Source organism: Mesoplodon densirostris, chromosome 10, assembly GCF_025265405.1.
Source record: "Mesoplodon densirostris isolate mMesDen1 chromosome 10, mMesDen1 primary haplotype, whole genome shotgun sequence".
Lineage (NCBI taxonomy): Eukaryota > Metazoa > Chordata > Mammalia > Artiodactyla > Ziphiidae > Mesoplodon > Mesoplodon densirostris.
Window position 1 is genome coordinate 61,795,144 of NC_082670.1, and position 27,585 is coordinate 61,822,728.

The window sequence follows — 27,585 nt, forward strand, 5'->3', positions numbered from 1 at the left end:
CCCCACTGCGAGAGACGAGAAGATCTGGGCTGAGGCCCAGGAACCCGTTTTCCTAACAGGTGCCTTGGATGAATCTGTGGAGCTGGGTCCACAGACCTGGGTTTGGGAGCCGCGTGTCCAAGCCCCAACCTGTTGGGCCCAAGTTACACCCTGGCCCCAGATACCCACTCATGCTCCCCCAGCCCCCTCCCCACAGCCTCCAGGGTGACCCCTGAGGAAGGCAAAGCTGACTGCACATGCCCTGCTTAAAACCCGGCAGGGGCTCCTCACTGCCCTCACGACAAAGACACAGGCCTGACTTGGGCCTACGGGCCTGCCCACAGCCCTGGTCACGCGAGTGGAGCTGCCCGTTCCTCCGGCCTCTCAGCTCCCGAGGGCTGCTCAGCCCTGTCCCCGGAACTAACGGGTGCTGGGCAGGGAGCAGGGCACAGTGTGAGGAGTGAATGCACCAGGCAGGGTCCACGGGAGGGAAGGACGGAGCTCTGGACGGGGAGGCTGCCGCCCACTAGCAGTCTGAGGTGACGGCTTGTCCACATCTGCTCAGGTGAACGTGTCCTTTTCCCTCTCCCTGGAGCTGCTCTCCTCTCAGAAGCTCCCGGCTGACCAGATGTCACCTGGAGTGGACATTCAGCAGAGCGCGAGTGGAGAGAAACAGATGGTCTTCACTCAGAATCTGCTTCTAGAATACAGCAACCAGACCACTCAGGTGAGTCCCAGGCCTGCCTCACGTGTTCAGGTGGGGTCAGAGGGACAAACCCCAGTAGTCTGCCCTGGAAGAGGCCTGGCACGTGGAGAGATGAGGGTCATCCATCCTTACCTGTCTTAGGAGCTCAGAGCGAGGTGGGGTGCTGTAGGGTGCAAAATCAGGGAAGGCTTCCTGGAGGAGGAGGTGGCGTGCGTAGCCTGCACGCTGTTTTAACGGAGAGAGAAGGGGAACCAGGCCAAGGGAATGGCCTGATGGGTGGGGACTGAGCAGCTGAGGGACGCCTCTTGGGCTCGTGGGACTGCGAGCATCGGGTGAGAATACCACGGGCCTCTTTCTTGTTCTGTGGACTGTGACAGCTCCACGCCACAGCCCCGTGAGCTTCTGAGTTGGAGAGGCCAAGGGAAAAGGTGAGCTGGCCCGGAGCCCACGGGGAGCAGCGGGCTAGATGAGAGGGGAGAGGAAAGCAGCAGGGCGGCCCGACCAGGGAGCAGAAACCACAGAGCTGGATCCAGGGCAGGGGAGGCAGGGGAGTCAGAAGGGAGCAGATGGCACCTCCCTGGCCCTTTTCCTGCCCAGAATCCCACCAGCATCCCCCGGCTTTAGAGGACAGCGCTGGCCCCCTTCCACCAGTTGTGGTGCTGCCTGTACGTCCCTCAGAAGCTGCAGTACTTGGGGTCGGCAGGGCCCCTGTGTCCCTGGCTCAGAGCCCAGTGGGAGTGGGTAAGGTCACCTAGTCCCCACCAAGTTAAAGGCTCTGTCCCCCCCAAGGTGGTGCCCTTGCGGGCCGTCGTGGCCGTGCCCGAGCTGCAGCTCTCCACCAGCTGGCTGGACTTCGGGACCTGCTTCGTCAACCAGAGCCGCGTCCGGGAGGTCGACCTCATGAACCTGGGCGGCTCCCGGAGCTCCTGGGCCGTGTTGACAGGTGTGCCGTGCCCTCCTCCCTGCTCCCCCGTGCGGCTGGGCCGAGACCCCCAGGAAGGGGCCTGCGTGCCCTGTCCCTGCAGCCTGGCTCCCCAGGGCTGGGCCCACCTGAGACTTCCTGCAGAGGTGGGCAAGAGCAGAGGTGCACCCCCGAGATGCGGGCAGGGGGCCGAGCGCGGAGCTGGCTGCACTCCTGCGTGTCCCCTTCCCCTCACACAGGCCAGCAGGAGCCAGACAAGGACCCTGTTGCCTTCAGGGTCTCCCCAAGCAGCGGGCTGCTGGAGGCACGACCGGTCAACGCACCCCCCACCTCCGTCCCCCTCCAGGTTTCCTTCACTGCCAGGTACAGCCCTCCCAGCCTCGCTGGCACTGCCTCTGGAGCCCTGGCCCAGGGCCCCCTCCTCATCTCAGCCCCTGCTCCCCACAGGAGCTGTGAGGTGTACGAGTCCACGCTGGTGGTGGAAGGCGTGCTCGGTGAGAAATCCTGCACCCTGCGGCTCCGGGGCCGAGGCTCGTACGACGAGAGATATGCGTCACCCTACTAGCTCTGAGCTTCTGCCCTCAACCCCCAATACTGGAAATAAACACGGCCCAGAGCTATGGAGCAGGTTTACTGGGCACGGGCACCTACTGGAGGACCTCTGAACAGCTCCTGGGATGGAGGGACCCTCCCCCCACCACCCCACCACTTCCAGGCCCTGCGCCCTGTGTCCTCAGAGCTAATACAAAGGGTCGGCCATGCCCCTGTGGAGACCAGGGCAGTTAGAAGAGTCACTATTCAGATTCAGCAGAGGCAGGACCACCATAGCAAGAACTGGCTCTTTCTTGGGGGAAAAAACCACAGCCACTAAGGGAAGGTAATGCATTTATGATGTTTACTGCAGTCCGCATCCACAGGCCCCTTCCCCCAGGAATCACACGGTGGCCTTGCAGGCTGGGTGACCCAGGCCAACTTTGCCTGTCTCGGCTAGAGGGGCCCGACAGACGGCAGCCCGACACCTCACCCACTCCCATACTGTCTCATCAGTGTTCACATTCGCCAGCTTAGCTGAAGTGCCTTGATTTGCCGCTACCACCAGCGCTGCAACTCCCCAGGTGTCACGTCTGTAGCGCTACTGCCAGAGCACTGGGCTGGGCCTCTTTCAGTTTCCAGGGTATTCGAAGACGGCGGCGGCGCCCATGCCAGTCCCGATGCACATGGACACCACCCCATACGCCCTGTGGAAGCAAAATGTGCTGGTTGGGTGAAGGCACAAAGGGCAGAAGCCCAACCACCAAGCTCTCCCCAGACCAGGCTGAGCTGGGTGGACCAAGGCCTTCACGGGCACAGGATGCCAGACCTCGGGGCACGTGGTCCCGGCCCGCCAAGGCGTGTGCACGTGGTGGCCGATGCCTGCCGCAGGCCAGGGGCCCATCTCCTCGGCTCGGAGTGGGGGGGGGCGGGCGGGTGGGGGGGCGGGTGGGGCACGTACACCTCCCCCATCAGGCGCGCCAGCTGGGCACCCCGCCCCTGCCCCCCGACGGGGGCCAGCCTTACCGCCTCCCGCGGCGCTTCAGCTCATTGAGCAGCGTGATGACCTGTCGTGCCCCAGTGCAGCCCAGCGGGTGGCCCAAGGCCACCGCACCCCCCAGAGGGTTCACCTTCTCAGGGGGCAGTTGCAGCTTCTCCACACAGTAGACGACCTGGAAGGAGGCTGAGCATCAGCTGTAGCTCCCTCCCCAGTCCCCCGCACCACCCTCCCCGCTGCCTCCAACTGGGCGGCCCAGGCAACAATGCAAAACGGGCTCACCTGACTTGCGAAGGCCTCATTGATCTCAAAGATGTCCACGTCCTCCACCGTCAACCCTGCAGGCAAGCGGAAAAGACCTGAGCTGACCCAGCGGCCCCTTAGCAGGCTTCTCAGACTCCCTGGGGCCCTGCGCCATACATGGCCTGGAGGCTGAGCCGCCCGGTGTGTCTGCCTCTGTTCCAGATGGGTGAGCAGGTCCCAGCTGTGGGGTCAGGAAGGGGTCGGGGTGCCCCACCTTCACTCTGCGGCACCCGCAGGCCCACCCTGGGCACCCGCCTCTGGCAACAGCATGAGAGGCAGGGGCTGGATCCAAACCTAGGGTGTGAAGGAGCCATCTTACCTGCTTTTTGCAAAGCTACAGGGATGGCATAGGCAGGTCCAATGCCCATGATGTCAGGCGGGACCCCAACCACTGCGTAGGACCTCAGGACCCCAAGGATGGGAAGGCCCAACTCTTCTGCCTTGGACCTCCTGGCCAGCAGGATGGCAGCTGCCCCGTCACTCACCTGGCTAGAGTTTCCTAGAGGCAAACCACAGGGTTAAGGAGGCCTCGGGGCAGCTCCGAGGAGGTCCAGACCTTCCACGTCCACCCTGCCTGGTGGCTCCAGGCTCCCAGAGGAGAACACCCAGCATGGAAGCAGCCCCCTCCTCACCCCACCCCCAGCCCAGTCTCACCAGCTGTGGTAGAGCCCCCCTTCTTGAAGGCAGGCTTCAGTTTGGCCAGGCCCTCCAGGGTGGTGTCAGGGCGGATGCCCTCATCGTGGGCCACGGTGACACTTCTCTCAGTGCCCTTGTCATCACGGACCGTGGTGGTCACAGGCACAATCTCGGCTTGGAAACAGCCCTTGCTCTGGGCTCTGGCTGCCCTGCCAGCACCGTGGACAGCCAGGCTCAGGTTTCCATGGGGCTACCTTCCTTCCTGGGGTCCCTCCCTGAGGCCTCCTGCCCTGCCCTGCCCTCTGGGACAGACATGCAAGCTCAGGCTGCTAAATGCGGGGTTACACTCACCTCGGGGGGAGTGCAGAGGGTCCCCTACTACCCCACCTGCCCTGGGAGTGGGAAGCCCAGGGCTTTACAGGGACTTCTTGGCCATCAGCCTTAGATCTTCAGATCCTGGCTTATCCCAACCTCAAAGGGGAGGGGGAAGTTTGGAAGTGGCGGCTCCCCTTTGAGACCTTCACCCAAGAGGGACTAAGCCAAACTGAGGCTGGAGCCCCAGGAATATTTGTGCTGGGTTCTGCCAGCTTTTCTGTTCCCTCCCGTCGCTCAATTCCATCCATTCCCCATGTTTCCACGTGATTAAAATGACACATACTACCCTGAATATATCTATGTAAAATTTGCATGAGTGACACTTACGATTAACACAAACTTGTTAGTGAAATAAAATTTTTTAAATGTCAAAATAAAATGCCATATACCAAACTACTGGATGAATCTTTGTATTTAAACAGTGTAGAAGCACAGGGCATTTTAGGGTGATCCTTGCAATCATATGCAAAATGTAAGGGCCCATGGGCATTCCCGTGGGGAGGAAGCCACAGCTTTCACCGAATTCTCAAATGGTTACTTGCACCCAAGTGGCTAAGAACCACTGCCTCAGTGTCCCCAGTCCCTGCCTCAGGATGCTACCCCAGACCCAGGGATGCCAGGGTCCCCGGCAGCACCGGCTCCACCCTCCAGGCTATCCAGAGAAGCCTGTGGTTACCATGTCTAATCACCAAACCACAGCCAACTAGAGAAGAGCCCTGGCCCTCCTTACACTCTCAATAAATGGATGGGGAAGCCGAGGCCAAGCTAGGGAAAGACACACAAGGTAAACGGACCGTAATGGGACACAGTGCTAACCGCACAGTGGCCCCCGGCCCTTGCCCACCTCCCCCTTCTGGGAGGTAGAGGCTTGGAAACCAGTGGTAGCCTAAGGGCAGCTCCACCTGAGATCACTTAGGACAGCCTCCAAACCTCACTCTCCAGCCCTTTAAACATCTCACCCCAAATAGCACTCACTTTTGCTGGGAAGCCAGTGCAAAGGTATCCTGCTTCTCCCGTGAAATGCCAAACCGCTCGGCTACGTTCTCTGAGGTTATCCTAGAACACAGACAACGAACAGTGAGTGTGGAGCCAGGCAGCCTGGGGACGGGCCCCAGGGCTGCAGGCAGGAGAGAACCGTGGGGCCCGTCTGTGCCACAGTGACAGTAGTGACGACTCAGGGCGGAGCACAGGTAGGGAGTCAGCGACGCTGGCCTCTAAGAAGCCTGTTCACCAGAGACCAGCACACAGGAGGGCGTGGGTGGGGCACTAGCTGGCTTGGCCAGCTTCTCTTGTGCCTCAAGGAAAGTGCTTTACCGTGGGAGACAAGTCCCCCTCTGGGAAGGCCACACCCAGCTTTCTGCTCCCTGTAGCTGGAGCCTCCCCTCATCCTGGGAGCCCAGAGCCACAGAGCGGCCTTCGGCCGGGGCTTCTGGCTTTACAGGCTTTCCTCGGAGATGGTCCCTGGATGTGGAGGCAGCCGCACATCCCCTCACACGTCCAGAGGAGCCACGACTCCCTGCCCACGGACCCCGGGGGTGGCTCTGGATGCAGAGCTTAGCTGCTCTGCGAATGCAGCACCTTTGATGCTGCACTGACAGGGCCCAAGGGCCCTCACCAGCATGGCCGGTGAGCAAAAGCCTCCCGCCTCCTCAACTTTCTAGGCCTCCAAGGCTTTAGGGTGCAGCTGCCATCATGCCTTGTGTGACTGAGCCCCTCAGGGTGGGAGTGACAGGCTGGGCCATGCTTGGAAAACCCAGAGGCACAGAGCGGACTGGGGGCCTCAGGACACGGAAGTCAGGGCCAGCACTAAGTCCCATGCCCAGAGTCCCTGCAGAGCAGACCAGGGCCGAAGGCGGGAGGCCACAAGATAATCCAAGTTCCTGCACCCCTGCTCCCGGCCAGGCAGGGAGCTGAGCGGGGACAGGCACACGGAGCCACGGTGGGCGCTCACCCCATAGGAATCAGGCAATCTCTGGCCTTCTCCTTCTCCACCAAGCGAGAGGTAACATTTCCAGGGTTCTGTCTGTCTGCCAGGGACATGGACTCCACCCTGAAGAGGAGGTGATCATCAGCGGGACTCCCCACGGAGAGCTCTGCGTCTGGCAAGTGCTGGGAACCGGCCAGGGAGCTCAAGGCAGGGCACTGGCCGGCAGCACAGAGCTGGGGGTGCAGCGCTGCTGAGCCCCAGCTGCACCCTCGCCCCCACCGCTGCACATCCACATGCCTGGGCAGGGCCTCGCTTCCCAGCACAACTGGTTCTGCAGCCGGTCCCAAGGAAAGCAGCCTAGTGTTGGCCACCATGGGAGAAACACGAGAAACACGTCTAACAAGCCCGGGCCCTGCCCTCAGGGGCCACAAATTCAGCGGAGAGAAGAGACAAATGTTTTAAAAGCTGCACATCAAAGAGCAAGCCGACCTGCTTAGACCAGGAGGTGCTAGGAGACCAGGGAAACGCATGCGATCTCAGTTTAGTGTGGTCAAAAGGGCTTCCAGGAGGTGGCAGGATATAAGGCCTCAAAGGATGATAACACATAACCTTGACTGCACGCTTTTCATGTGCCCAGCGCTATTGTAAAAATCTTTTCTGGGAATTCCCTGGCTGTCCAGCAGTTAAGACCACGCTTCCACCACAGCGGGCACAAGTTCGATCCCTGGTCAGGGAACTAAGATCCCGCATGACCTGCAGTGTGGCCACCCTGCCCCCACCAAAAAAAAAAGTCTTTTCAGGTATAAGAATGCTTTGAACAGTGTCAGGCTCAGAGAAGCTGAGTTCATGGTCACTCAGCCAGGATCCAAATTTAGGTAGTCTGGCTTCAGAGCCCACTGCCACCTAGGATATCCTGGGCTATTCATCATGATCAGTCTACGGGGAACAGTCAGCCTGTGACATGAGGGAATGTCCTGGCCCCAAATCCTTAATACCCTAGTAAAGCGGTCTTTAATTTGCTTGGGGACTCAGATACCCTCTAAGAAACGCATGAAGGCGCCAACCTTCTCCTCAGGTCACCCACACCCCCATCCCTCCTCCGGTAAGATAGAAACCAGAGGGCAGCCTGGGCAGTGGCCTTTGCCCAGCCAAAGTCCCTGCAGTTTGGTCTTTGGGTTTATCTACAACTGCAGACACAGGGCAGTACAGCAAGTGCCAACTGGCACAGCTCTGAGACGGCCCAGCAGGGCTCCAATCGAGAAATGCTATGGAGAGGAACTGAGAGGCAGAGGGAGCACATCAGGATCCTGGGGCTGCTGGCCTCCCCGAGGCTGTCAGCACCCGACGCCCACCCCAGCCTTCCCCTCCCTGGGCTCCACATGCTGCAGCTAAAGACGGAGTCACAGCTGACGGGGACGAAACCACCACAGATCTGACCGTGTCCCTCAGAACCCAGGAGGCAGCTGGAAGTTTCCACCTTGGTCAGGGTGGGGGACAGCCAGCCTGTGAAATGAACAAACTAGTTCTACAGCAGGCAGCTGTCCCTGGCTCTAGGGAAGCAAAACTGCTCTTTCTCTCAGCAGCCATCATGAATCAACAAGGGCCACAGAGAGAAACCCAGTGCCATATTTCCTCACAATGCTTGCCCACATTTCCCACCCGACAGATTTCCAAGAAAGAAAGCTCTTCAAAGCCCACTTCCTCTGGTGCTGAGAGATGTGAGCGGTTCCCGAGCAGCCAGAGCTGGGGACCACTTCTAAGTGCCTGCAAGGGCCAAGGGAGAATTCTAAAATCATGGCCTCTGAGAACTCAGATGAACATTAGTTTCACTGTTACAGGTTGGTTAATAAGCTCCAGCAGGAAAAAATTCTTACCCACAAGCCATGCCAATGTCATAAGACCCATTTCTGATGCCACCTGCAACAAAAGCATTTCATAAACATCCTTCCCCAGAGTCCATCTGTCCTGGGAATAGGGGAGCCTCTTCCCCACCTGGTCTCTAAGTGGGACTCAGCCCCAGCCTCAGAGAGGGAAGACCCAGGAGTGTCCAGAAAAGGCTGGGGGTGCGGTGAGGGGCTCTCCTCCAGGCTTTCTGTGGTTACGGTCCTGTCAGAAATCCTTACTGCTTGCCCAGCAGACAGTGACTCTGACGACCCAAACCCGAGAAGCCAGGACCAAGGCCAGGCCGCGGCACTGGGTGCCCACCCAGTCAGAACTTACCAGCTATGCTGGCCACCGCCTGGAGCCCTGACGAACACTGTCTATTGACAGCTGACAAAGGCACGGTCTCTGGGATGTCACTGAAACAGAAAGTGAGACCAGAGAGTCAGCCCCCTCTCCCTGCCAGGCTCTCAGGGAAAGCAGGCCTGTGCTCCTGGCCAACAAGACTGCCCCTTCAGGGGACAGAAAGCCCAGGGGAACAAACCCAGCAGCCCTGCCCCTACTCCAGGCCTGACCTACACTGGGCAAACCCCATCTCTGCAGGTGCTTGCTCCCCAGTGCTCCACAATCACATGCCCTTCCACCCTGTGATTCTCCTCATCCAAGGCCACGCACAGCCCAAAGGCAAGAGAAGGCTGGTTGGGCCACAGAGGTCCTTCTTTCTCTTCCTTTGAAGATTCAAAAATTAAAACTGTATATCCCTGTTTCCCATGAAGAATAGAGAAGAGGGCCTGTGGCTGAGACAGAGAAACAGTGCAAAATAAATGTCTGAAGTATGACAGACGGCCAACAGGCACATGAAAAGATGTTCAACGTCGCTAATTGTTAGAGAAATGCAAGTCAAAACCACAATGAGGTAACGCCTCACCCCAGTCAGAATGGCCATCATCAAAAAATCTACAAACAATAAATGCTGGAGAGGGCGTGGAGAAAAGGGAAGCCTCTTACACTGTTGGGGGAATGTAAATTGGTACCGCCACTATGGAGAACAGTATGGAGGTTCCTTAAAAAACTAAACATAGAATTACCATATGACCCAGCAATCCCACTCCTGGGCATATATCCAGAGAAAACCATAACCCCAATGATCGCTGCAGCACTATTTACAATAGCCAAGACATGGAAGCAACCGAAATGTCCATCAACAGAGGAAAGGATGAAGAAGATGTGGTACATATATACAACGGAATATTATTCAGCCATAAAAAGAACGAAATAATGCCATTTGCAGAAACATGGATGGACCTACAGATTGTCATACTGAATGAAGTAAGTCAGACAGGGAAACACAAATATCATATGACATCATTTACATGTGGAATCTAAAAATATGACACAAATGAACTTATCTACGAAACAAAAATGGACTCACAGACAGGGAATAGACTTGTTTTTGCCAAGGGGGTTCGGTGGAGGAGAGATGAAGTGGGAGTTTGGGATTAGCAGATGCAAACTATTATATAAAAAATGGATAAACAACAAGGTCGTACTGTATAGCTCAGGGAACTATATTTAATATCCTGTGATAATCCATAATGAAAAAAATATATAAAAAAAGAATGTATATATATGTATAACCCAATCACTTTGCTGTACAGTAGAAATTAACACAACACTGTAAATGAACTACACCTCAATTTAAAAAAAAAAGAAATGTCTCAAGTATGAGGCTAGAAACCATCCCCACTCCTCAGCCTTACTAGTAACCATATGGCCTTTATGTTCCCATTGTCTCTGGAAAGGTTGTTCCCAGCTGGACAAAAATCCCTGATGGGTACTGGGTGTTCTAACATCCCTCCTTCTGACGGGTTCCCCCAGGCCCTCACACTGGTTCCAGCCCTGGAAGCTGGTGAGGCTGCCTCTGCCAGTGTAACCTGTGCTGGCCAAGGGTACAAAGCCCTGGGGAAATCCCCAGACCCATGGACTCAGAACCTCAGGGGTGAAAGCACTCTGTTGATTCTGCTGATTCTGGCGTGCAGCCAGGGTCGGGAACCTCTGGGCTAGTGCCCAGGCCAGGCTCTGCTGAGACCCTCTTGGGTGGATAGTCTCCTAGGACCCTGTAGCCCGTTTAACCCTTCCCAGGTCCCCTAACTCCCTACTACCTAGTTACCACCCCTTCACCCAATCCACCAAGTGTTCATTAAACACCTACTTGGTATAAGGCACCACTGGAGGGATGCTGACATGCTTATAATACAGAGCCCTAGAGGACGCCCAACCACACACAGAAAGTGAGTTAACTAGCAGAGCCTACAATAACAGAGCAAGATGTCAAAGCACATCACAAGGAAGCACGTGGCTAGCGACTGAAAAAGAATGGGCCCTCGTTTTAAGCTTGGGAACTCAGAGGAGTCTGGTCAAAATGGTGAAACTGTGTTTGAACAGAGTTTAACTAGGGCAGAGAGGGGAGGTAGGGACAGTACTGCAAGGGGACAGAAAGACCAGCTGAGGGAAGGCAGTGGCAAACAGGTTGGTTGAAAGAGGAAGCAGCAGGTAGATTAGGCTGGAAGTCAAATCTGGAGCCAAATCGCTGGAATCTTTGAAATCCAGGCTAAGCAGTCTGAGCCTCTCCTAGTCTCCGCAGGTTTTGTCAGTTTTCCTGTTCCTTCACTAGTTCATGTTCCTGTTATTTCTTCTCCACGAAGCTGGGAGTACACAGCTCAGTGGCTCTTAAATCAACACGTGAAAATAATTTAAACCTCCTCCCTGTCTTAGGACAGCAAGTGGTAAAGGGCAATTCATCAGGGCCCCTTCTGGGCTACCCTTCACCCCAAGATTCTGCCCTGTCCCCAAGCCTCTGCTGATGGGCTAGCGTTTAAAAAGCTCAAAATCACTCTTCAGTGTGCCAACCTGGTTATTTACTTGACAAGAGGACAGAGTTCACAAGCAACAAGCTGATTTTGGCTTAAGAAAAATCAGGCCACAAAGAACTTTTTGCTCCAGTCCCAAAGGCCCTCTGTCCTGGCTCAGCGCTGGGAAACACACCCTCCCTTCAAAGTAGGGGAAAGGTAGCATCCAGAAAAGCAGGGTGCTGAGGACCCTGGCTGTGTCCAGGTCTGGTGTCCAATCCTGATCTTCTCCCCCCAACAGGCTGAGTTCTCTGGGACCTGAGCCCAAGCAAGAGCGTGAATAGCCAACCCAGAGCAAGAACTGGAAAAGTTTACCTTAGAAACTGGGCAATTCGGGCCATTAATGCTCCGGCCCCAGGCTGAAGCACATTTCCTGTGGACAACAAACCTTTATTCAGTGCCAAGCACTAAGGTACAGCTGTGATTACCAAGAGGGGGGCATTCCAGATCTTCCTTCAGAAACAGTGGAATTTCAAGGTCTGGAGCAGGGGCAGCCAGCTATACAGCAGCTTGTCCTGGCCATACACTAGATCCAGTCCCCGAGAGGCCCAAGCTCCCTTGCCCATGCAACCTGCTTTTCCAAATCAGCACACACTGGGGAGGTCGCCTGCCTTTAAAAGGTAACATGGAAAGAAGAATGTAGTGCAAAGCTTGAAGTCTGAAAAAGTAGTTCTGTCAGTTAGGAAAGTGTTTTTGAAATGCACACCTTCCCCTGAGTGTCCTCCACCAAGCCCTGCTGGCACTCCAGGGGTGGAACAGTGATCCCCCATCTAGGGCTGACCCTTGTGTGACGTGACTCTTACCATATAATGTTATGTTTCCAGGCTAGAGGAGCAGAGTTGGGGAAAAAGGGTTGGACTGAAGGTCAAGAGGTCCTGGATTCAGGTCCAAGCTCTGCTGCAAATTCCCCAGGCCTCAGTTTCTCCATCTGCCTCAGTTTCTCCATCTGTAAGTGCGGGGCTGGACTAGATGGGTTTTGATGCTCCAAACTCCCTCTGTTCTACCCTGGCATAGATAGTACGTCAGGATGGGTAGAGAACCCTAGCCTCCTGTCTCTTAGGGTGTTCTCAAACTCCTGCGCCAAGACCCTGGCGTTGAAATGTCTGTCACTTGAGATCCCCGCTTTCTATCATACTTAATATGCAGAATGTGCTTGGAGCGGGCACAGAAAATGCCTGGAGGCGGGGGTGGGGCGGTGGAGTCTATAGCCCGAAAGGGACGATTACAGCCAGCTGCGTGAAGTCCATCGACATTTCCATTAGGGAAAACACCTGGAAAGTGCCTGGTGTTTGAGGAGGGCTTCGGCGTAATGGGAAGGCGAAAACCGAGCGCAGGGCCCGGGTAGTGCACTCACCCACGCAGATATCTCCCAGCTGGGCCGGGCTCAGCTGGACGTCCTGGAGAACCGCGGTCATGACGGCGGAGAGAAGCTCGTCGGGGGTGGTGTCCTGCAGCGGGAAGCGTGCGGCTGGCGGTGGTGCTCGGGGTTCCCAAGATCCCAGCTCCCCCAGCCCCACCCCCAGAGGGACAGAGCGGTCCAACTCGGGCGCGGAGCCACCACCGACGCCGAGGGTTACCGAACAGAGGAGCCAGACGCCAGCCCGCCCCGGGCCGCCATCTCACACCCGGCGCCCGAGCCCAGGGGTCTCACCTTGAAGCCGCCGCGGCCCGATCGGCCAATGGCCGTGCGCCGCCCATGCACCACCACTACATCCTCCGCCGACTTCCGCGGAGCGCCGCTCCAACACGGCGCGGCCCGCGGCTCCGGCTCCGGGCCCGAAGCGGGCTGGCGGTTCAGATGACCCAGCACCACCTGCAGCCTCCGCATCGCGTAGCTCGGCAGGGTAAAGCCCCAACCAGCCAGAAGCAGAGAGCACCAACCAACAGACCAACGCCCGCGCAGGCGCTGAACCGTACCTCTGACCACCCGCTTCCTCTATCCTAAGCCCCGCCCACAACCCTGCGGGTCTGACTGGCCCTTCCCTCTAAGGTCCCGCCCACCTCCCCGCCTCAGACAACCAGAAGGCGAGTCTGCCTGAGGTCCCGCCCCTAGCCGCAAACGGAACCTCCTAAAGTTGAACCCAAGAGGGTCTTTCCACTCAAAGCCCCGCCTACAGTAGCCTCAGGCGGCGGCCAACCAGGAGGTGGGCTTTTCTGAAGCCCCGCCTAGAAATACAGACAGGAAACCTTTCCACTTGCAGCCCCGCCTACTGCCAAACCCGAGGCGGGTCTTCAAGAGCCCCGTTGGTATCTTGAAGCAAATTTCACCATTGCCAGGGGTCCCTTTCCCTACAACTCTGCCCGCTGCCCGCCACCAAACAGAAGGCAGGTTCGTCAGGAGCTCCACTTACAGCTTCTTGCCGGGAAAGAGGGGCCAGCGACTATAATTCCTCTTCCCCCTGCCTAGCCTTCTCTGCTGTCTCCCCCAAGCTGGGGGACCTAAATAATTCCGAGATGCCCCAGAGCCTACCCCGACGCGCTTGGGCTCTCCTGGGAAGTCTTTCGAGAAAACTGAGGGAATTTGGGATACTGGGGTGGCAGGAGAACGAATTGTACAAATGTGCCGGAGATATGACAAGCCCCCTATCTGGAGAAAGAGTATCATACTTTTTTTTTTTAACCAATTTTACAGTCATTTGGGATGATTTGATTAGTGCCCACCTCCCCCGCTAGGCTGGGGTTTCCGCCAAGTCAGAGAAGGATTCTGTATCCAGGATGCCTGCAACATACTTGACACTTAATAGGTGATCAATAAATACCTACTGAATGAGTGAATGAACCAAAGCTCCCCAGGTCAGGACGATGTCCCCTGCCCACTAAAAAGCAAGGCCGGGTGCCTGCTTGACTCCCAATGGCAATGTTTTCCCTAGACCCCAGAGGGTAGTACTGGGTTTCTCTCAGACAGGAAGGCCAGGGTGTCCTGTTACCCTCAAACACGGAGGGTGGGGTCGTGCCCCTCACTTTTCAAGGGCAGGGCCGTGGCATGCCTCTGGCTTCAGAAGGCAATATGCCCTTTTCCACCTCCAACTCTGGGTGTACAGCCAGGGATTCCCCATACTCCTAAGGGCAGGATTGTGTGCTCTACCAGAATTAGGGGGAGGGGGTGTGGAGGCAGGCAGAGCCGATGCCTGCCCCCTTGCCCCTTCCCCGCCATCCTCGACGGCAGGACCGTATGAACCCCTCAGATCCCTAATGGAAAGGATGTTAAGTCCACCAGATGCCAAAGAGCAAGTCACCTCTTTCCTATAACCCCGGAAGGAAGGTCATCGTCCCACTGCCGCACCAGACCCTCCTGGACAGATAGGTGGAGCTCCATAGACCTTAAAAGGTAGGTTCCCGGTCCCCACACCCCCAGTCCCCTGAGATCCCTGAGGGCAGGGGTGGGGCGCCCCCCACTTCCGCACATCTACTGGGGCTCCAGACTGTAGGGCGGGGCGTCGCTTCGAAAGAGAAACCGGTGGGGCGGGGCGGGGCCGGGTGGGAGGGGTGGCGGTAGGCTAAGGAGGAAGCACAGACCCACGACGCGCCTCTGCATGACGGCCCGCCATGGCTGAAGGAGGCCCGGACGCGGGCTCCGCGCCCCCCACCCTTTCTATGTCCTCCCTGCCCCTGGCAGCGCTCAACGTGCGAGTGCGGCGCCGCCTGTCGCTCTTCCTAAACTTGCGGGCGCATGTGGCGGCCGACTGGACCGCGCTGGCGGAGGAGATGGGCTTCGAGTACTTGGAGATCCGGCGGCTGGAGACGCATGCCGACCCCACGGGCAGCCTGCTGGACGACTGGCAGGGACGACCCGGCGCCTCGGTGGGCCGCCTGCTCGAGCTGCTCGGCAAGCTGGGCCGCGACGACTTGCTGATGGAACTGGGACCCAGCATCGGTGAGGACGCCCCCTTCCGGGCCTCATATCCGAGGTGGGGGTGGGGATGAAGGGGCTGACCATAACTGGCCTCAGCATCCGTCCCACCTTTCCTGTCTTGGAGGCGGGGAGAGCGGGGTGGGGGGACGGGAGTAGTTTTGGGGTGGCAAGGGGGACTACTGGAGGCAGCCTGCAGAGGGGGAACCGTGCAAGACCAGTTCCCTCTTTCAATACGTGGGATGATAGGTAGGGACTAGAGAAAGAAGGCGAAGGCCGGGAAAGGCACAAGGAAACAACTTAGACAAAGGCTTTCACATAGGACCAGGAGTCAGAATAGGGGTCCTCTGTGGGGGACTTGGGACTGCTTCAAGTATGTAGAGCAGGTAAGGGACTGAAAGCTGACAGTCTTTGGAAACTTCAGGTCCCTGGAAAATGCACCCTTTCCTGCTACTTGCTGACACATACCTGCACAGGCATGGGGACAGTGGCCCACTTGGTTGGGGCTGCTGCCCTTGCTGCACATAATCACCAGGTCTCCTGAGCTCTTCTTACATGCCCTGCTCACATCAGCCATGGATCCTAGAAGAAGCATACCTTGGGTTCTATTCTCAGGAGCCCGGAGCGGGGAGGTGGGGAGGTGGGGGAGTGGAGGGCAACGGGATAGAGACACAAGGCTGACCTTGATGGCTTCCCTCATGGCCAGAACACCACTGACATCCCTTTAGGATGGCCAGAGCCAGGTGGAAGCTCATCTTTTCAGAGCTGTTGAACTGTGGATGGCACCACTGGGCTAGAGAAGCCCTGGAGGACAACACAGCCAGGGAGGTGGGACAGGGGCTGGATCCTGACCATGGGTAGAGGCGTGGGGTACCTGCGGGGAGCTGGCCACACCTTGTCTCTTCCCCACAGAGGAGGATTGCCAAAAGTATATTCTGAAGCAGCAGCAGGAGGCATCTGAGAAGCCTTTACAGGTGGACTCTGTAGACAGCAGCATCCCTCGGACGAGAGATCCGGCGGGCATCACCATTTGCGATGACCCCCTGGGTAAGGGCCCAGTACTGCCCCCTTGGGCCGTAGGACATTGTGGTGTTAAAAGCATGGATGTTGAAAGCACATGAACTGTGGCACCTTGGGCAAGTCACTTAATCTCTCTGAGCTTCAGTTTCCTAAGAAATGGGAATAATAAAGTCCTACCTCTGGTTTTGGTATGAGATTTTCATGAAATGAGGTGTCTATCTCATGGTCGACCTAGGGTTTGGCCTGGGGTGGTAAGGAGGTGTTCATCTTTCCGCTTCTGGGAAAGGCACTTGCTCTGAATAGTGTCATCTCAGGATTGTGTAGGGTCCAGGGTCACGGTCGCTTAGGCTGGGGGCACCTGGCTGGGCTCCTCCGCAGCCTTCCTGCAGGGCTCTGACCGTCACCCTTGTGCTCTGCACCCAGGGCAAATGCCTGAGCGTTTTGATGCCTTCATCTGCTACTGCCCCAGCGATATCCAGTTTGTACAGGAGATGATCCGGGAGCTGGAACAGACAAACCATCGGCTGAAGTTGTGTGTGTCTGACCGCGACGTCCTGCCTGGCACCTGCGTCTGGTCCATTGCCAGTGAACTCATTGAAAAGAGGTTGGCTAGGTGGCCAGGGGGCAAGTGGGTGGGTGTACAAAGCCCTGCTAGGGATCCTCCCAGTTGGACCTTGTCTAGCCTGGGCACAGTGGGCTCCTCCCCAGGCTGTCCTCTGGGGGTATGCTGAACTAGGTCACCACAGTGCCTATAGCCTGCCCACTCTCCCTTAGATGCCGTCGGATGGTGGTGGTTGTCTCTGATGATTACTTGCAAAGCAAGGAATGTGACTTCCAGACTAAGTTTGCACTCAGCCTCTCTCCAGGTAAGCTCAGCCCTGCCCTTGCCACAGAGAAGTGGGCGGGGCCTCAAGATGCCAGCCTTCCCTCACCAAGGGCCACAGATAGAGCATCAAGGAACTTAGGCAGGTCTCTACACATAAGTGTGCATGCACATGAGTGCCCTTTGTGTGGGTGAATATATACCAGGGGTGCTTAGTTGGGAGAGGGATGTTGTTAACCCCTGGACTGAGGATTGGTCCCATCCCACTGTGAGAGCCTGGTGCCAGCTCTGTACCCTTTGGCTTGCAGGTGCCCATCAGAAGCGACTGATCCCCATCAAGTACAAGTCAATGAAGAAAGAGTTCCCCAGCATCCTGCGGTTCATCACTGTCTGCGACTACACCAACCCCTGCACCAAGTCCTGGTTCTGGACTCGCCTCGCCAAGGCCCTGTCCCTGCCCTGAATGGCCCTGAGCCCCTGGGTGTGTGTGCATCTGTCTGCCTGTACGTGTACTTCGACCCCTGCCTCCACCTGCAGTTGTACGGGGAATCTGTGCTCCTCTGGCCTCTTGATTCCTGGACATGCCAACTCCACAGACACAGCTGCAGCCATTGTCCATATCTGGACATCACATCTCATGTCCTGCATAGAACATGTGGCTGCAAGTGGCATGCCCACTTGCTGTTATCAGCCAGGACAGTAAAAACCAGAGCGAGCTGGGACTAAGAGGAAGACCAGAAGAGCCATCTCTGACCCATCCACACATCTTAGGCCTCAGTTTCTCCACCTGAGAACTAAGTAGGGTGAGGAGAACAGGCAGTAGCTGTGTTCAAATGATTGTGGGAAACGGTGAAGCACTGTTCTGAGTCTCCTGGGGACAGGAGACAGACCTTGGCTGAGAGAGAGCTAGCTGCCTGGTCAACGTGCTGGCCACTGCTGGGACCATGGTACTGCTGGGGCAGCTGCTTCCACAGTGGCGCCTACGGATGCTTTCCCACCTCACATCCTACTTCCTCCTGCCCCGGGGGACAGATGGGGAAGCAGCCTGGCCTAGCATAGGGAGGTCCTACATTGAGCCCGATTCCCCAAGGGTCCACCTCTCATCTGCCTCTTTGATTCCTCCCAGCCTCTGTGCACCTTCCCTGTGATAAGTCCCCAAGAGACTGCCCTGAGCGTCTGGGGCTGCTTTTCACTTCCACCTATCGAGTGCCTGTGGTCCTGCTCTCAGCTCTGCCCTGCATGAGATGGGATCCCGTCTTCTGGCATCTCCATCAAGTTTGGGTTCTGGAGCTAGGTCACCATGGTGGTGCGAGCAGGAAGCCTTCCTCCCTGGGCCACCACAGAGAACTTTCCCACCAATCTTCTGTACTTAATTGCCTTACAAAGTTATTTGCTGGGACTAGTTTACAAACAGGGACCACACAAGAGCCTCTTGCCCCAAAGCTTGTAGGCACATGGACACATACAAGCTTACACACAGAGACATATATACGTGCACAGGCGCCCTCATGCACACACATACAGGCATCTTCATGCACACATTTCCCTGGGTACAGCTGCCAGGAACAGCTGGGTGGGACAGTCCCACCACAGAGGGGGCCTAACCCTGGACTAAGATGGGACAATCTTGTATTCTTTTTCTCTTTCCCTCTTCATTGGAACCAGACTCTGGAAAGGACCCATTATGCCAGCATTTATGCCTTCAGTGAAGCACAGAGCAAGGAAAGAGCTGCTTGAACTCACAGAGCAAGTTAGCTGTGACAGCTGTTTTTCCCTCCTTGGGCGATTTGTACGTTGGTTTCCCTTAAGCTCTCCTTCAAGGAGAAAATGTCTTGGTCTCAAGGTCTCTGTGCCAGGATAGGACCCAGGACCCTAAATCTAATAGCAAATGTATGCCTTCTCTGCTCCACTTCCAGCAAGGGCTGGGGCAAACCAAGTACCTTCCCTCAGGGTCTCAAGAGGGACTGGAGGCCCCTCTCTGCATGATCTTGATGAAGTACTTAGCTACTAGGTACCTATCCCCACTTTGATACTGCGAAGTATTTTAAAACTCTTTCAAGAAAGTATCTTTCAGGGACTTCCCTGACAGTCAGTGGTTAAGACTTTGCCTTCCAGTGCAGGGGGTGTGGGTTCGATCCCTGGCTGGGGAGCTAAGATCCCACGTGCCTCAGGGCCAAAAAACCAAAACATGAAACAGAAGCAATATTGTAACAAACTCAATAAAGACAAAAAAAAAAATTCACAACTTAAAAAAAAATACATCTTTCACACCTGTTTGTATTCATTGTGAGAATTTCAAAGAGAGCTAAGAAATGCCTCAGTTTGTAATTTCCCCTTCTGTATCCTAGGTTTATAATAAAGAGTTCTCTACTTTGGGAGTAACAGGTTTCATTTGTGTCTGGAAGGAGTTTGGAAGCAGTAACTTGGGATAACGCTCTCCTGGGTACATGAAACTGGGCCCTTGGGTAGGTTCCAGTGGGTTTGCCAGGAACTTCCTTAAGGCTGGGCCTCCTCCTCACAGGGTCCAAGCCTCACCAGGGCTGCAGGCAGAACTGTAAACAACAGCTCAGCTACCGACTGGGGATACTGCTTGCCTCTGCCAAGCTTGGTCTGAGGATTGTGTCACACTCCTGGGTCCTGGCCCGGCCAGCAGGAGGGGCTTCTCTCCTAGGCTCCAAGGAGAGTCTGGCGAGTCCCCACTCCAGATCACAGATCTCCGGAGAACGCAGGTGTTACCAGTAATGGCCATCCTTGGGCATATCTGTGTTAATCCTGAAAGGATCAATCTATTTTTAAATAGAATGCCCGACTTTTTTACTGTCCACTTGAGAAAAATTAGAAAATATGAAGAAAAAAAATACCCAGAATCCTAATCCCAGAGATAACTTGGTGACTGACCTTTTAGAGTGCCCAGATATTTTCAGCCACCACAGCTTTTCTCTCACTGGTCTCTCTGTTACCAAGTCCTGGCTCCGGAGCCTCCTGGATGCTGGAGGCTTCCCAGCCTTCCCTCTGTACACTCAGGACTCCTAGAAAGTCCCCCTGAGGCCAGACATTCCTCTCCAGTGTCCCCTTGGGAACAAAGCCTCAGTGTGGTCCCAGCAGGGCCCCTGGGATCTGCCTTGTGCCCCCATGGCTGGGGGGACAGTCTTTGGGTCCGCTCCTGGTCATGGAGAGGGCTCTCTGGGCAACACCAGTCACGTCATGGGGAAAGCCCCTGTTCTCTCAGGTCAAGATGGCGACCTGAATGCCCTCAGCTCAACCTCATCTAACCCTCACACCCCTCTCACCTTCCTCCAGTGCCCACCTCCCCAAAGGGAGGTTCCCAGATACTGAGAAAGCTTCCTCTTCTCATTTTTGTTTTAGTCCCCTAGGAACTTTTGATAGAGAAATCCTTTTTCCTAAAGGGAAAATTCACTGATGAAATTATCCAAGGCAAAAGCAGGAAATTTTGGAGGGCAGCAGCAAAGGTAAAATACAAAATTACAAATCTACATGACAATGGACTTGGATTCTGCCACAAGTCAAGGGCAAGGGGAAAAAACAGGAACAGGGATTTCCTCCAGATTAGACAATAAAATATACTAATATAGTGTGACTTTGTTGGATCCTGGTTCAAACACATCAATTATAAAAAGATATTTTGGGGTCATATATCCAGTAGAGGTCAATATACAAAATATGTGAGAGCAACAAAAAAATAAACAACCCTATTAAAAAATGGGCAAGGGGGACTTCCCTGGTGGTCCAGTGACTAAGACTCCATGCTCCCAATGCAGGGGCCCGGGTTCAATCCCTGGACAGGGAACTAGATCCCACATGCCGCAACTAAGAGTTCGCATGCTGCAACTAAAAAAAAAAAAAAAAAAAAGATTTCACATGCCGCAACTAAAAAAAAGAAAAAAAGATCCCGTGTGCTGCAACTAAGACCCCATGCAGCCAAATAAATAAATACTAAAAAAAAAAAAAGAGCAAGGGACTTTAATAGACATCTCTCCAAAGAAGATATACAGATGACTAAAAAAGTACATGAAAAGATGCTCAATATCACTAATCATTAGGGAACTGCAAATCAAACCCACAATGAGATACCATCTCATACCCATTAGGACGGCTACTACCAAAACCCCCAGAAAACTGGGACTTCCTTGGCGGTCCAGTCAGTGGTTAAAACTGTGCTCCCAAGGTAGGGGCACGGGTTCAATCCCTGGTCGGGGAACTAAGATCCCGCATGCCACACTGTGTGGCCAAACAAAACAAAACAAAACAAAGCAAAAACCCCAAATGGTACATTTGCTGTGGTATGGCAATTTCCCAAAAAATTAAAAATAGAAATACCATATGATCCAGCAATTCCACTTCTGTGTGGAAACCCAAAAGAACTGAAAGCAGGGTGCAAATATCAAAGAGATATTTGTACACCCATATTCATAGCAGCATTATTCACAATAGCCAAAATGGGTAAGCAACCCAAGTATCCCTTGACAGATGAATGAACAAAATGTGGTATATACATATAATAGAATAGTATTCATCCTTAAAAGGAATGAAATTCTGACACATGCTACAATATGGATGAACCTTGAGGACATTATGCTAAGTGAAATAAGCCAGTTGCAAAAAGACAAATGCTATATAATTCCACCTACATAAGGTATCTAGAACAGTCAAATTCTTAGAGATAGAAAATAGAATGGTGGTTTCCAGGGCCTGAGCGAAGGAGAGAATGAAGAGTTGTTTAAAGAATATGAAAAAGAATATATGCATACACACACATAAAACTGAATCACTCTGCTATACTTGAAACTAACACAACATTGTAAATTAACTATACTTCAATTTTTTAAAAAGGCAATTTCAAATATTATTCGGAAAAAATAGTTGTTTAATGGGTACAGAGTTTCAGTTTTGCACAATGAAGTGTTCTGGAGATGGCTGTACAAAATTGTGACCAAAAACACAAAAAACAAAAAACAATATACTGGCCGGCGGCGCGGAGGCCGATGAGGTCAGCGCCAACGGCCGGCGTTGCGGGTGGGAAGCCGCGCGGGAGCGCGGCATGGAGGGGCCGGCCTAGCTGGGGCCCGTGGCCCTGCGTCTTCTGGCTGCGACGCTGGTCCTGCGCAGGCTGGGGGGCCACAGCAGCCGGGCGATGGGCACCCGAGGGGCCGGGAGGCGAGCCGTGGCCCCCAGGAGGGTGTGGGCATCGTATCTGCAGCCAGCGTCCCCGAGGCCGCGTTCAGGCCATGATCACTCGGTGAAGCTGCGCCGGGACAGCGCGGCCGACTCCTTCTCGCGCTGTGAGGACCTGTGCGCGCTGCAGGACTCGCTGCCTCTGCCCGCCGTGCCCGCCTCCCTGCGGGAGGGCCTGCTGGACTTCAACGCCGACCGCCTCCGCGGGGTGGACTGGACGCCGCTCCTGAGGATTCTCTGCCCCTGATCTGTATCCAGAGATTCTTCCAGCCATGGCTTGGCGAGCCAGGTTCTGACAGAAATAAAGTTTACAGAAGTTGTGCTCCTGCGATAAGAAATAAAGATGTGACCTTCCAGTTGTGTAAATCTCTTAAATGCTGTGTAAGTGCATCAGGTGCGCTAAGGAACCTGGAGCTAAATGGGCTAGTTCTGAGAGAGAGAGACTTAACTATGTTAACAAAGGTGCCTGGGTTTTTGGCAGCAGCTAAGCACAGAAGCTTAGGAGGAGGGGGCCATTCACCTCGATCACTTGTCAGCAGCAGGGGCGACTTCAGTCCCGGCAGTGGCAGAAAAAGCGGCAGGGGAATCTTCCGCTTGCAGGGCCTACTGCTGGTAGATACCAGGGAAGAGGAGCTTCTTGATGGGATGTCTGAAGATTTTTCACGCTGCAACTCCTTTCCAGACATCAGTGAGCCTGGTGATTTGGGCCAGTGGTCTTCACCCGGCACTTCTTTTTTTGGCCTCTCCAGCAGCAGGGAGCAGCATGCGGTTGGGGCAGACAACACCATGGCATGGGACTCAGGCTTCCAAGGAGGCAGGACATCTCCAGGATCTCCATGTGAGTAGATGACATGGCTTTCTGAGGAGGAGCTCATTGGAGACATCTGGGCGTTCTCACTCAAGTTGTCTTCTGGGTGTTCGGGAAGGAGGTCCACTGGCTCAGAACCGCACTTGAGGGAAGTGAGGACTCCACTGGTCTCCTGGGGCCTAGATGTCAATGGTATATCCCGATTGCTATGGTGGCCCCTCTTCCGATCGTCCTCCCCTTTGGTCTCTGTGTGATCCTCCATCTTTGCCATGCCTCTTTGGGGCTCTTCTTGGACCTTCACCTCCCTCTCCTTTGGGGAAGGAAGTGGGAGGTGACTGGATGGTACCAGCTTCCTAACCTTGAGCCCTGCGTATGTATCGGCCAGCCCTTTCCCCGCAAGGGGCCCAGAGGCCAGAGCCTGCTCAGAGCTGAGTGCAGGAGGCACCCAGAGCTTGCCAGGGTGTGGCCAGCCTCCTCCGGGGACCTCCCCAGCTTCTCCGCGAGGCCTGGAGACTGAAGCACCTTCTCCAGGGCTGCTCAGCTGCCAGCATCACCATGAGTCAGGCGGCGAAGGTTTCTGAGCAGGGAATGCAGAGCCTGACCCGACTGGATGCTGCACCCCACGACGTCCCTCTTCCTGGCAGATAGGTTCTTTCTTCACTTCTTTTTCGAAATTTGATAAAACAACATTTAAACTTTCCACTGTTCTTCAGGGTATACAGAGGGTAGTGGCTTAGCTAGGATTCAAACCAAGCCTGTGTGATTCCAGAGCTCGTGCTCTGGACTCTGGTGCCTCCTTATCATATATACTTCATGTGTTACCTTTTTTTTTTTTTTTTTTTTTTGTGGTACGCGGGCCTCTCACTGTTGTGGCCTCTCCCGTTGCGGAGCACAGGCTCCGGATGCACAGGCTCAGCGGCCATGGCTCACGGGCCCAGCCACTCCGCGGCATGTGGGATCTTCCCGGACCGGGGCACGAAACCGTGTCCCCTGCATCGGCAGGTGGACTCTCAACCACTGCATCACCAGGGAAGTCCCATGTGTTACTTTTGTTTGTTTGTTTTCTTGTAGTCCTTATGGTACTTAGCCCTAAGTGCCATACCTGTAATGAACACATCCACTGCCCTGTAGGAGGTCTTCTTTTGTTCAACTCATGAATTGGTCATCCACCACACTGCGTTCTGGTCTCAGAAGATACAGGTCAGGGAGCACCAGTTGTCAGCATAGCAGCATACCACACTTCTAACTGAGGCTTGCAGCCCAGATTTTCCCTTTGGTCTAATTTGAAGGATCCAGATATGTAAAGATTATATTCTAGATAAATCATGGGCTATCCTGAAAGAAATTCACCAGTAAATTATTCCAGTTTCTCTGGCCTTCCTGGAGTATATCCAGTAAGGTATCTCATTCATGTCTAGAAAGCAAATATATCATTTATTGCAACTTCATCGTGGAGCGATGTATTGGTTTAAAGTACGATCAACACAATTTGGTCATTGTGAGTATGCCAGCTGGGTCCACTCTTTTTCCCGTTGCGGAGCACAGGCTCCAGACGCGCAGGCTCAGCGACCATGGCTCACGGGCCTAGCCGCTCTGCAGCATGTGGGATCTTCCCGGACTGGGGCACGAACCCGTGTCCCCTGCATCAGCAGGCAGACTCTCAACCACTGTGCCACCAGGGAAGCCCTGGGTCCACTCTTTACTACACATATGTAACTCTAGAGATTCTTATGCCCAAGAGAGGAGACATACTCTTGGGTGTCTAGGGCAAGGGAAAGATGTGTTGTTATTCAGGAGCGGGAAGCTTCGGCATGACAGGAAAGAATTGAAAAGTCCTGGTCTACACATCACTTTACCTTGTTTGAAACTTGTTTCTTTGGCTTGCTTCGTTGGAGTGTTTTTGCTCTCCTGTGGCTGACATTGTGTGTTATGTATCACGCATGTGACATGTAGAAGTTTCAGAACCCAGAATCATATAGATCAGTCAAAAATGTATATATTTTAGTTTAACATCTATTTTCGGTGGGGTGGGGATGGTGGTGTGCTGAATTGGGCAATTGGGATTGACATGTATACACTGATGTGTATAAAACTGATGACTAATAAGAACCTGCAGTATAAAAAAACAAACAAACAAACAAAAAAACAACTAATACTAAATTTCTTTGGGTTATTTGTATGGAAATATGTTAACATTAATGTTTCAGACATTACATGAAATTTCTAAAAATCTTGTATGTCTAGTATACTGTTATAAGTCATAATTCTAGTTATTACTTTAAAATGTATATCTCAGAAAAAAATTCTATTTAAAGTAACACTGGGCATAATTCATATATTCCAAAATTAGTTTGACCCTCTGCTCATGAGATTCTTTTTATGGCATGTGACAGCAAGTTTGGACTTCCATCCCCAATAAACTTTGAGGTGGGAGGACACAAAAGGTTTTGCTCAGACCTAAATTCTGTCTGAAAAAAAAGGGTAAATATTATAAGCCCTTTCTAACCTCTCCAGGAGCAGAAATGATTTACAGCTGTGGCATTTAACCATAATTCCTTGATCTAATTTGAGAAGAGTTCAGTAAGGAACAATGTCTTGAGTTTTGTTTGTTTTGTTTGTTCCCTGTTTTCTTGTCTTGCTTACCAACAATCCATTGTAATTCATGAGTTAGTATGGCAGCAGGCTGAGTGTTCCCTGGAGCTCATTAAATGAACTTTTTTCCCCATAAAAAACAAAAAAAAAATCACAATATACTGAACTGTATACTTAAAAACTGGTTACTATGGTAAATGTTATGTTACGTGTATTTTACCACTAAAAAAAAGACATTCTTGAGACAATTGTGGAAATTTGGGTGTTAGGTGATGTGAAAGAATTATCACTATTTTTTTAGATGTGATAATAGCATTGTGGTTACATAAAGAAAATGTTCAATTTGTTAGAAACTAATTCTGAAATACATGGTATGAAATGAATGATGTCTGGGATTTCCTTTAAATAATTAAGAGAGACAAAAATAACAAAGACTATATGAAGCAAATGTGACCACCATATATTAGTTATTAAATTGAAGGTACATTTCTCCTCTCTCTTCTTGTGTATCTAAAAATTTTCAAAATATAAAAAAATGTTTTAAGTTAAAAAGTGCAAGCATTGTTGTTACTCCACTTGGACAAATGTTTCTCTTGCTGCATCTCCCTAAGGTAGGTATCTTAAAATCATTCATTAGGAATGACTGAAACGAAAATAATTGTTTCCTATCTCATGGGGAAGTGGAAGAAAATTTTGATAATATATTCCCAGACATCTGAAAATCTCACTTTGGATCACTGGGTTTTTTTTTAAATCATTCATTAATTTTGAGTCTTAATAAAAGTATTCCAAAAATATGTTCTTCAACTCACAATATTTTCCTTTAACTTAAACTTAAAAGGAACTCTCACAAACTGCAGGGCATTTGAGTCAGAAGGACCAGACCACTGACCCTGGGAAAACGGGGAAGCGCCATGGCTCCTTGGCAGCTGCATTGCACGCCTCGCTCTGTAGCAAAGGGGACCATGCGCTCCAGCCTGAGAGACACGAATAGAGTTCTGGCCTGCAACAGTGAAGGAGCAACCTCTGTGGGCCTCTGGTTGATGGAGAATTCTGAATGGTGGGGCTGGGAACTAGCAAGTGGTAGAAATCTGGAAAATGCCTGCTCAAACCAGGCTGGAATGATTTCAAATTCCAGAAGGCAAACTCAGAATCACAGAAAAACAGGCAGGGCCACTGGGCTGGTAGGGAGGTGGGTGAGGAAGGAGCTCACCATCAATTCAGGTGAACACTGTCCCCACTGGCTGCTGTTTACCAGGTGAGGCAGAAGCAATGGTCTAAAAGTCCCTGGGGACTTGTGGTTCTAGGACAATATGGAATAAACACGTCTCCTCAGTCCCTCTGTTAAGTACAGCTAAAAAAAAACCCTGGGCCATATATATCCATGTAGATATATGTTATATCTATATTATCTATATGTAATATAGATAATATATATATTATATATATATATATATTATATATATATATATAAAAGAAGACTCTGAAGGGTGGAGAGGGAGATAGTCTGACTAGCAGCCTTGGGACCCATAGAAAGACATGGCAATGATTCCGATGGTTTTCTTTTTGCCTCAGATATCTCAGACTGAGTACTGGAGAAGCTAGCAACCCAGAAGCAAATGGGTACAGATGAAAAAGAAACAGTACTCCTGCTCTTTCTAGCCAAAGGACTAGGAAAGGAAACTTTTAGACTACTGCAGTCTACTCCACTCCAGTCAAAGCACAGAAAACAACCTGTAATACTCCCTATACTCTGCCAGCCAAGATAAACGGGGACCTCAGGCTTCTACTCCTGCGTGCTGGGTGCTGTCAGAAGGCTTAGTGGAGAGTCAGGGCTGTCGCCACTGCCAGAAGCAACGTGCTCCTCCATCCTGTCAGTAGAAGCCACGAGTGTGGCAAAAACAAGGCATCCTTCCCCTCCCAGCCACGGTGGTCTCAGCAGAGGATCAGCGGGCAGCCGGAACTCCCACCCTGGCCCAGCAGTAATTAGGCACCCGCTCTACACCCCCTTCCCAGGATGTCAACAGCGGCTGAGTGGGGAACCTGAACTGTGACCCCTATCTGACAGCATCAGTGAAAGCCTGCTAAAACAGAAGATTTAAATAGGATCCAGAGTCTCATAACATAATACTC

General features: G+C 53.2%; 4 protein-coding genes across 11 annotated transcripts in view; 2 read left to right on the forward strand and 2 right to left on the reverse strand.

Annotated features, from left to right (window-relative positions):
- The window catches only part of DLEC1 (DLEC1 cilia and flagella associated protein), an 87,093-nt gene extending 84,041 nt beyond the window's left edge, over nucleotides 1-3,052 (forward strand). For 2 of the 3 annotated variants that reach the window (XM_060110387.1, XM_060110388.1), the window contains exons 34-37: nucleotides 545-706; nucleotides 1,475-1,628; nucleotides 1,847-1,970; nucleotides 2,055-2,252. In XM_060110387.1, coding sequence (XP_059966370.1) covers nucleotides 545-706; nucleotides 1,475-1,628; nucleotides 1,847-1,970; nucleotides 2,055-2,172 — 558 coding nt within the window. In that variant the 3' untranslated portion in view covers nucleotides 2,173-2,252. Of the gene's footprint in view, nucleotides 1-544; nucleotides 707-1,474; nucleotides 1,629-1,846; nucleotides 1,971-2,054 lie in introns of all 3 variants that reach the window. The other variant, XM_060110389.1, reaches the window with a different exon arrangement.
- ACAA1 (acetyl-CoA acyltransferase 1) lies at nucleotides 2,489-14,636 on the reverse strand. Of its 4 annotated transcripts, XM_060110390.1 has the most exons (12): nucleotides 12,818-14,630; nucleotides 12,521-12,614; nucleotides 11,482-11,539; nucleotides 8,597-8,676; nucleotides 8,251-8,293; nucleotides 6,401-6,499; nucleotides 5,425-5,505; nucleotides 4,093-4,283; nucleotides 3,758-3,937; nucleotides 3,418-3,473; nucleotides 3,165-3,310; nucleotides 2,489-2,845 (listed from the first exon to the last, which is right to left on the reverse strand). In XM_060110390.1, exons 1-12 carry the CDS (start codon nucleotides 12,992-12,994, stop codon nucleotides 2,770-2,772), a joined length of 1,281 nt encoding a protein of 426 aa, XP_059966373.1. In that variant the 5' UTR covers nucleotides 12,995-14,630; the 3' UTR covers nucleotides 2,489-2,769. The 4 variants fall into 4 exon arrangements, with proteins under 4 accessions (XP_059966373.1, XP_059966374.1, XP_059966375.1 ...); XM_060110391.1 differs by lacking the exon at nucleotides 6,401-6,499 and having other exon boundaries at nucleotides 12,818-14,635; XM_060110392.1 differs by lacking the exon at nucleotides 3,758-3,937.
- Nucleotides 14,637-14,650: 14 nt separating this feature from the next.
- MYD88 (MYD88 innate immune signal transduction adaptor) lies at nucleotides 14,651-19,237 on the forward strand. 3 transcript variants are annotated; one of them, XM_060110394.1, is made up of 5 exons: nucleotides 14,651-15,040; nucleotides 15,929-16,063; nucleotides 16,460-16,640; nucleotides 16,811-16,902; nucleotides 17,168-19,237. In XM_060110394.1, the coding sequence occupies exons 1-5, from the start codon at nucleotides 14,713-14,715 to the stop codon at nucleotides 17,320-17,322; spliced, it is 891 nt and encodes a 296-aa protein (XP_059966377.1). In that variant the 5' UTR covers nucleotides 14,651-14,712; the 3' UTR covers nucleotides 17,323-19,237. The 3 variants fall into 3 exon arrangements, with proteins under 3 accessions (XP_059966377.1, XP_059966380.1, XP_059966379.1); XM_060110397.1 differs by having other exon boundaries at nucleotides 16,460-16,649; nucleotides 16,860-16,902; nucleotides 17,168-17,279; XM_060110396.1 differs by having other exon boundaries at nucleotides 16,460-16,621; nucleotides 17,168-17,279.
- A 3,123-nt stretch (nucleotides 19,238-22,360) lies between these two features.
- LOC132497935 (putative UPF0607 protein FLJ37424) lies at nucleotides 22,361-23,658 on the reverse strand. The gene has a single exon (XM_060111468.1). It carries the CDS (start codon nucleotides 23,129-23,131, stop codon nucleotides 22,361-22,363), a length of 771 nt encoding a protein of 256 aa, XP_059967451.1. The 5' UTR covers nucleotides 23,132-23,658.
- Nucleotides 23,659-27,585: the final 3,927 nt, after the last annotated feature.

Bases quoted from the DNA above. Each gene is read 5' to 3' on its own strand.
- ACAA1 (XM_060110390.1), bottom strand. From the start codon at position 12,994: ATGCGGAGGCTGCAGGTGGTGCTGGGTCATCTGAACCGCCAGCCCGCT. The intron at 3,938-4,092 runs GTGAGACTGGGC...GTTTGCCTCTAG, and splicing joins GGGGGGCTCTACCACAGCTG to GAAACTCTAGCCAGGTGAGT. The intron at 3,311-3,417 runs GTGAGCCCGTTT...GCCTCCTTCCAG, and splicing joins ATGAGGCCTTCGCAAGTCAG to GTCGTCTACTGTGTGGAGAA.
- MYD88 (XM_060110394.1), top strand. From the start codon at position 14,713: ATGGCTGAAGGAGGCCCGGACGCGGGCTCCGCGCCCCCCACCCTTTCT. The intron at 15,041-15,928 runs GTGAGGACGCCC...TCTTCCCCACAG, and splicing joins GGAACTGGGACCCAGCATCG to AGGAGGATTGCCAAAAGTAT. The intron at 16,641-16,810 runs GTTGGCTAGGTG...ACTCTCCCTTAG, and splicing joins AGTGAACTCATTGAAAAGAG to ATGCCGTCGGATGGTGGTGG.
- LOC132497935 (XM_060111468.1), bottom strand. From the start codon at position 23,131: ATGGCAAAGATGGAGGATCACACAGAGACCAAAGGGGAGGACGATCGG.